Source organism: Monoraphidium neglectum (genome assembly GCF_000611645.1).
Source record: "Monoraphidium neglectum strain SAG 48.87 unplaced genomic scaffold scaffold01922, whole genome shotgun sequence".
Lineage (NCBI taxonomy): Eukaryota > Viridiplantae > Chlorophyta > Chlorophyceae > Sphaeropleales > Selenastraceae > Monoraphidium > Monoraphidium neglectum.
In genome coordinates this window covers 4,276-12,098 of record NW_014011706.1, presented here as the reverse complement: position 1 = coordinate 12,098, position 7,823 = coordinate 4,276, and the positions used below count along the sequence as shown (strand labels likewise).

The 7,823-nt window shown below is 61.8% G+C and overlaps 3 protein-coding genes across 3 annotated transcripts; 1 reads left to right on the top strand and 2 right to left on the bottom strand.

The window, feature by feature from the left end:
- Positions 1–12: 12 nt before the first annotated feature.
- Positions 13–273, top strand: MNEG_9403 (hypothetical protein; the record flags this gene model as incomplete). The annotated part of the gene is made up of 1 exon (XM_014042128.1): positions 13–273. A coding segment is annotated over one exon (261 nt), but the record flags the coding sequence as incomplete, so codon positions are not given.
- Positions 274–2,011: 1,738 nt separating this feature from the next.
- On the bottom strand, positions 2,012–2,922 carry MNEG_9402 (hypothetical protein; the record flags this gene model as incomplete). Its single annotated transcript, XM_014042127.1, has 2 exons — positions 2,012–2,210; positions 2,531–2,922. The coding sequence occupies 2 exons, from the start codon at positions 2,920–2,922 to the stop codon at positions 2,012–2,014; spliced, it is 591 nt and encodes a 196-aa protein (XP_013897581.1).
- Positions 2,923–4,676: 1,754 nt separating this feature from the next.
- MNEG_9401 (hypothetical protein) lies at positions 4,677–5,380 on the bottom strand (the record flags this gene model as incomplete). Its single annotated transcript, XM_014042126.1, has 2 exons — positions 4,677–4,878; positions 5,307–5,380. The coding sequence occupies 2 exons, from the start codon at positions 5,378–5,380 to the stop codon at positions 4,677–4,679; spliced, it is 276 nt and encodes a 91-aa protein (XP_013897580.1).
- Positions 5,381–7,823: the final 2,443 nt, after the last annotated feature.

The window sequence follows — 7,823 nt, the reverse complement described above, 5'->3', positions numbered from 1 at the left end:
GCCGCCGCGCAGGGCGGCGCCGGCGGCATACTCAGCGCGATCGGCGGCGCGCTGGGTGCCGGCCGCGGCGCCGCCGGCGCGGCGGGCGGGGAGCAATGGTACTATATCAGTGACGCCTCTGTGCGCCCGGTGTCAAAGGCCGAGGTTGCCGCGGCGCAGGCATACATTCTGATGTACGTCCGCCGCCCCGCGCCCGACGCCGCCCCCGACGCTGCGCCCGGCGGCGCCGCCGCGGCGCCCGCGCTCTTGGGCGGCGGCGAGGCGGCGGCGTGACAGCACCCTGCGGCGTCCCGGGCCTGCAGACCGCGGCGTTAGCAGCAGGCGATCCCGTCTTTGGCCCTGGGCCCCAACCATGCATTCTGTTATATTTGCCATCCCTGTGCTGGTGCGCGTTTAAGCCCCCTGCACGCTGCGCCACACGGTTGCATCGCCCCAATTTTGTCCCGCCTGAAAGGCCGACCGGACCTATCCCCATTGGCGGCGCAACCTCCCACGAGGCAGCCGGCCAGTTCGGCAGCTGGAGCCTCTGGGAATTCGGTACCTACTCCCACAGCTGTCGCATCGCTCCCGGGTCACACAGCCTGCCGCCACTGCTGCGGCCAGGGGCCCTCCATGTCCACTTGCACCGCGGGGCCGCCGCGCCCCATATTTATGGCCGGCCCGGCCTGCGCTGTCTTTTTGCTCAGGTTGAAACAGGCGGGGCGCGGCGCGTCGGGACGGCCCACCCACTACTTGTATGGCGCCCGCCCGCCCTGTAATGGGTGGCAGGGCGCTCTCGCCACCATGCGCGGCGCGGCGCTTGTCGCGATCCTCGCGCCTTGTCAGCGAATGGAATGGACCCACATCAGCGTGCACTTGCCCCGAATGCCTTGGTGGCTTTTCCTGCAGCTCCACCACACATAGACCTGCTGCGTCCAACGCGGCGCAGCCGGCGCGCGCCCCCACGGCGGCCGCCCTTTGCGCCGCTGCTCTGTCGGCCGCACTGGGTGCGGCCGGGGCACCTCTGCCGCCGTGCCTGTGGCTCCGGGGCGCACACCCGCGCTTGCCTCGCATCAGTTGGCCTTGCATTCTTCATTGGTTGTACTTCAGAGCGCCTGGGTCTGTAGCCTATCACATGCACCAAACTTATATTGCGGCCGCGGCGCCCGCTAAACGGCTCTCCAGCGCGCCCGCCTGCGAGGGGAGGCGCCCCCATGGCTGTTGGCCGGCGGCGTCTCCCGCAGCTCGCCACCGTGATCGCGCGTCAGGGGCCACCTCCTCCGCCCGGGGTTGCGCTTTCTCAGCCGCAAACACCCCAGCACAGCCATCAAACGATGCGCACGCGCGCACGACACACTTTTTGCTGTACACAGCTTCTCTCTGTCGAGTCAGAATCCTACACCTGTGTAATCTTAGTGCCCCTGCTGCAGGACGGCCATCGCCATGAGCCCGCACACCACCATGTGTCAGTTTTTTTTGTCAGCCATCCAGCAAAATTACCCTGAATCAGAGCCAGCAGCCAGTAAGGTGCGTGTCTCACCATGAGCAAAGCGGGCGCACCCAAATACAAGTCTGTGCAGCTGCTCAAACTGTCTGCCTGCTGAAAGGACTTAATTCTACATCAGTTGCAGGGCACTGCAATGCAGGCAGCACAGCAAGATAAAATGGGGCCAGTGTATTGCAGGGCAGCTGCGGCAGGCAATGTTGCATGTGGAGGGTGCGACAACAGGTGCGCTGGGGGCGAGCCAGGCAATGCGTCGGAACAGTGCATGCTTTGATTTTGGCACCGCCGACAGCGCTTGGGGCGCACAGGGTGCGTGTGAAGCAGGCTACTGATGGCCTAGAGAGCGGGCAATCCCGACAAAAAGTTCAATAAGCCCTCGACTTAGAGATAACAAAAGTCGCGAACGCCCTAGGCTTGAGGCAGGCAGGCCTGGGCAGTGCAATGGTGATAGGTGTGCCGACCCAAGCAGACCGAAGCGGCCCCAGTCGCATCACGCGCCGCCTTCCCGGTCGTCTTATGCGCCGAGCATCAGCAGTCGAACGTGGCCTCATAGCCGGACGGCACCTTGCAGTTGGTCCAGCAGGGGGTCTTGATGGGTGTGAACTTCATGACTGTCGAGTCCTCGTCAGCGTCGGCGCCGTACTGGTAGTGGACGTCATACCGTTCGTCCAAGGATACTGGCGTGCCCTCGTATACGAGGTTAGACGACGAGCTGCTGATGTCCCAGCTGGGGTTGGTCAGGGGGGAGGGGCCGGCGGGGCCGGTCAAAGACGTGTTGACGCGCTCGAGCTGCGCGCTTTTGGCCGCCAGCGGGGCGTCAGTTTGTATTCTTTGCCCCTCTGCACCCGAGCCTCCCTCAAAGTAAGCGCAACAGACAGCGCCGGCTACAGATATGCTGGCCTGGCAGCGGCAACGACAAGCACCACATCAAACGCCAAAGTCCGCCAGCAGCGTCTGCGACAGCCGTGCGCAGCGGGCAGCTGGGGTATTCGGCCCCGAACCCATGGCCCCTACTTGCCGGCCCGCACCCGCGCCCGGCGCACTCACCAACCATTCACACCATTGCGGCTGTTGCGGTCAGTGTACCAGAAGCAGATGTTATGCGTGCAGCGGCCGTTCATGCGGACGCGCAGGGTGTAGGTGGGGCGGCAGCTGCTGCAGCCGCCGCTACTACCGCCGCCGCTGCTGCCGCTGCCCCTCGTGGGGACCACAGTTGTCGCGCCACGGTTGGGGGGCGCCAGGATTGCGTTTGTGCCGCCGCGCACGGCACCGCTGACGGCGCCGCCCACGATGGCGCCGGCGAGGTCCGCGAACTGGCGCAGCTCGCGGCGTGACGTCTGGTGCTGCGTCAGGGGGGGCCCCTTCGCGACGCCGGCGAGGCGCGCGGCCTCGCCAGCTGCCGCCCCCATGAAGACGATGAGGAAGGCGAGACGCTGCATGGAGGCGACGGCGTCCTGCGGAGTTTGCGGCGTGGTGGCCGGGAGAGGCCGGGTGACTTGGCTGTCATCGGCGGCCAGCCGGCCGTGTCCATGCCAAGCCCTCCGCAGTAGGCCCGTCACAGCTTCAGCATCAAAGAAACCACACTGATGCGTGCCACACCTTCAGAGGGGACGTCCTGTGTTTCCTGGGCCCAATCACACGCAGGATATCAGATCTGGGCTTCTTGTGCGGGTGTGTTGCTGCAGGGAGTTGATGTGGCTTCGAAAGGCGAGCATAGTCTTTATTCCTGCACCCCTAATCTGGGTACCGGCACCGTATCACTCTATCACTGAATCAGCTTCCGGGCCGCGGCCAGCGACGTTCCCGAGTGTGTGAGGTGGCCTTTGCTTCGCTTGTCTGCTGATATTTCATAAGAGCATATGACAGTCAGCTCTGCGTATCCCAAGTGCATCGCCCCCTAGGCTATGCAGTGTCATCGCAGTCACTTCTGGTGGGGACAGTGGACTGTGAAGATGAGCATGTGTTGAGTTCCGCATCCCGTGTTGAGTTCTGCATGAACACAGCGTGTTTCTTCTTGCTCAAGGTTCAGGCTGCAACTAGAAAATGTGAAAATCACTGGTTTCCTTGCACGTAGAAACCGCTGTGCAGTCGACGTGCTGTTGCTAGCCGATTGGGACTGCGGTTCCGTTCGCCCTGCTTGCTGCTCGCCGCCCTCAAACTCCAGGGCGTGCGCGCAAGCAGGGCCTACTGCGACAGGCTGCAATGTCAGCTTCATCCCCGAAAAGAGTGCGACTGCGTGCTCGGCACTGGGGCCAGCCCCGGTGCATGCATGCATAGGCTGCAGCTGCAGTCCACGCATCATGTGCAGCCCTGCAGGGCTACACCTGCGTTCTCACCCGTGAGCCCATGCACAACAGGCAGCCACGTGCAGCGCCCCGTGCCCAGATTTCATTGAAATAAAATGCGTTGAGCCACACTGTTCACACCCTGCAGCCAGCGTCCCACAAGAAACACTTTGTAGACCTGTACCCTGGCTTTCGACCCAAACGGCACCATGCGCAAGTGTGTGATGGCCCCTGCGGCTGGGACAAGGGCCGAACCTCCTCGTGTCTGTCTGCACACCCTTGCGTCTTCCTTCATGTTGTCCAAGCCCCGCTCTCAAGTCAAAGTTTGGCGCTGGTGCAGATGCATCTGTCACAGTTTTCTTCAGCGAGCGAGCACAACAAGCTGTGCAGAGCGTTCAAACAAAATCCTCTTTACATTTATTACCGCATGTGTGGTGGCATGTGCTGGTTGATCCATACAAGTGCGTAGCTGAAAGTGGCAAAAGACAAGGATGCCCAAGCCCGATGGCATTGGCACTGCCAGCCAATGTGCCAAGCAGCTGGCCGCGCACATCATGTACATTGATCAAATGCATCAGCATCTAAACAATCTGTTGCTCAACGCGGGCCTGGAGCGCTTCGGCAAGGAGCGCTGCAATCAAGACACGTTCGTGTACATCTGCCAGTCATTGGACCCATTCCCTCGCTGACTAGATACGCTACTGCAGTTTTGAAATGCGTGCCGCCGTGCACAGCACCCCGCCCCCTGGAGCCGGCGAACCATACAGATGCTGGCCAGCCGCGGCAACATCTGTCGGACGGCCCTGGGGCCCCTCGTGGCCACGGGAGCGCCTGTCAACGAAGGGCGCAGACGCTTGCAGCATCCAAGGCTCATACTTGCCGCATTGTTTGTGTTTTGCCGACGCCCCTCATTCGCAAGCGATCTTTGCCTCGTACCCAGAGATCACCTTGCACTGGGTCCAGCAGTCGTCGTTGATTTTGTCCAGCACCAGGACAGCGGATTTCTCATCCGCCTCGTTCTCGTAGTCCCAGTAGACGTCAAACTTGGTGTCAATGGAAATGGGAGCGTTCTTGATCAGAAGGTTTGTCCACTGGGCGTCCAGGTCCCAGCTGCGGGGTTGGGAGGGTGGACGGGAGGCGCGGCTTGCAATATCGCGAACGCCGCGGTGATGATCTTGCAGGGTGGTGCCTTGATCAGGCAGTGAGAAGATGAGGCTGCAGCGATGGTGGAAGGTGGGCGGCTGCGAGGTGTGCAGCTTGGCTCTGGCAGCAGGCTGTGCAGACATTGGCAACGCATGTGCAACAAGTACGTAGCTGCCGCCTCTTGGTGCAGCGCGACCCTGTGGTGTCCCGCTTTGAGACAGGTGCAGCAGCTGCCTGCCCCGTATAGCATCTGCCGCCGAGACTGCACCGATACCGGTGCCTGACACTACACAACAAAGGTGATAGGAGCCAATCCAATCCAATGTGCCCCTGAGGCCCCTCCCCCAAACCCAAACAGGTGCACCAGAAGACCTCCGGCAGGTAGACCCACGCACCACATTGAAGTGCTATCCTTGGCGCCGCGGGCCTGGAACCACAGGCAGACCGTTGCCTCGCACTTGCCAGCCATCCTCATCCGCATGCCGTAGCTGGGTTTGCACTTGGCGCAGTTGACCGACTGTCGCAATTCGCGGCGCGGGGCCTGCAGCGCTGCGGGCGCCGTGCCCAAGTGCACGGATTTGCCGGCCACCACCCCCGCAAGGAGGGCCAGCAGCAGGAGGCAGCGCATTGTGATCCTGCCAGTTTGGTGTTGCGGGGCATGTCGAGGCGGGCACGGCGTATCAATGGATGGTAGGGGGCGAACCGCGGGCGTCACCGCCCAGACATGGCCGCCGTGCTTGTGCAGCGCTGCCGACGTGGAGTGATAGTAGACAATACAGGACAAAAGCACGTGATTTGGGATTCACACCTGGGCAGCGATGTCCTGCGAGCGGCGGCACTACTTGGCCACGCTGGATCTGGGGATTCGAACCACTTGACAAGCTTAGTGCGCACGGCGACAGAATTTGGTGCGTCCCAAACGTGTTGACGGGCTAGATAGGTGCCCCTAACCCGACAAAACCCGACCCAAACTCGCCCACTGCACCTTCCTGGACGTGGTGAGCGACGCACCGCGGATGTCAGGCCTCCTCAAATCTGACAAGAAAATAGCGGCTTCTAGATCCCGCCCAGCTGTGCAACGCAAGCGGCCTGCCGCCCCCTTGTCACTCGTCACCGGTCACCAGGTCGGCTCAGCCGCGACCAGTCCGCGAGTGGTCACAGGCGCGGTGCCAGCGGGCTGTTGAAATCCTTGCAGTTCAATCGTCCAGGCCCAGGTTTACCCTCTTTACTAAGGGACATTTCCTTCTGCTTGCGACCCTGGGATAGACACTGCATGAAGTGAGTGCTGCTGGGTAACTCTTGAGCTAACGCAGCGCCACAACCCAAACCAGCGCGGTCATCACAGCAGCAACAACAGTCTGGAATCCACTACCAAATTTGAGGATCCCGGGGAAATTGCGTGTACGTATATCATGCCCAGAAATGCTGCGTGTGTCCACAAGCACAGCAGGGCAGAGGCAAGTCATTGCGGATTGATGAACTTGGCATCCAGCAGCGCGGGCCTACCGGTGCAAACTGCGTTCCGTTGCGTGGTGCAATCCTGATACCACAGGCAAATCGCCGGCTTGCATTTGCTAGCCATTCGCAGGCTCAACTACTGTTTTGGGCGGCACCTTGTGCAGATGACCCGCCGCAGCTCGCGGCGTGGGCCCTGCTGTTGCGCCGCCATAGCTGCAGTGCCCAGAATGACAGCCTCGCCAGCCACAATGCTTGAGCGTTGGCAAGCTTGCTATGAGATCAAAGACAGGAAGCGGCTCATTCACGTAGTTGTCCTGCCGGCTGATGGATTGCAGGTCCAGATGAATGGTTGCATGGCACCGGTCACCAAGCCACAACAGTGCCGCTCATGAGCTTATCAGTTTGGAAAAACTTCTGTGTTAGTCTTGTAGATTTGACTGTCATATGCATGTGACACTGCATCGCACCTGGGCAGCGGCCTAAATGCCTTGCTTGGGGGACGCCGGTTAAGACATACAGAAAATGCGCAAGCACGGGCGTTCAATGCCGTGGCTGCCCCCCCTACTTCCGGTCCCCGTCCTCAAAAGTGCGTGCGCGTCGCTCATTTGGGGGTATTGCCGACCAACGCAGTGGTGGTTGGGCAGCATGCAGCAGGAAATGCGGGACTTTAGTTTCAGGGCCAACTTTGGGTGGCCAGCATGCAGGGGGCTGGGCCACCCAGACGCTGAGCATGTCTGCCACAGCCTGGCCTGAAGCGGGAGGAGTTTGGGGTGTGCAATCCGCATCTGACGGGCTGCGTGCGGGATGCTGGTATCCCCTCAGTTGTGATCAGCATGAGTGTTGATTGAAAGAGCTTCATATCGTCACACCTCTAGACATAAGATGTGCCTGGTCCGCCACCTGGCCACTAGCAACAAGCCAATCGAGACTTACTGGGACCGCGGCCAAACCGCGGGCACGCCGCATGGAGGCATCTCAGCCCCTCTGCACTTATGGACAACAATATAGTACAGACACAACGGCCCACCGTCGTCGGGCAGGGAGCTGCCGGGCAGCCGCTTGCTTTGGCAGCCAGCATTGTGGCGGTCGCAGGATGGAAGTTTGCATGTGAAAGGAGTTTAGTGTCCTGGTCAGTCGCTGTCGGGGCTTTCAAAGCCGCTGTAGTCAATTGCATAGGGATCCTTGGCTGCTGCAGCTGCCCCTGCTGGCTGCGGCGCCGCCGCTGTCGCCGCGACAGGCACAGCCGCATCACTGCTGGGCGGGGCTCCGGCGGGCGTTGGCGCGGCGTTTGGTGGAGCCGACGGGGCCACAGCTTTTGGCTTTGCCATGGCTGCAGCCGGCAACTGTCGCACAGCGGGGGGCGCCGATGGCAAGGCGAGCATACGCGGCCGCTTCCGCTGTGGCTCGTCGCCGCCGCCAGCTGGCGCCGGGGACCCGCCTGCGTCGGCGGTCCC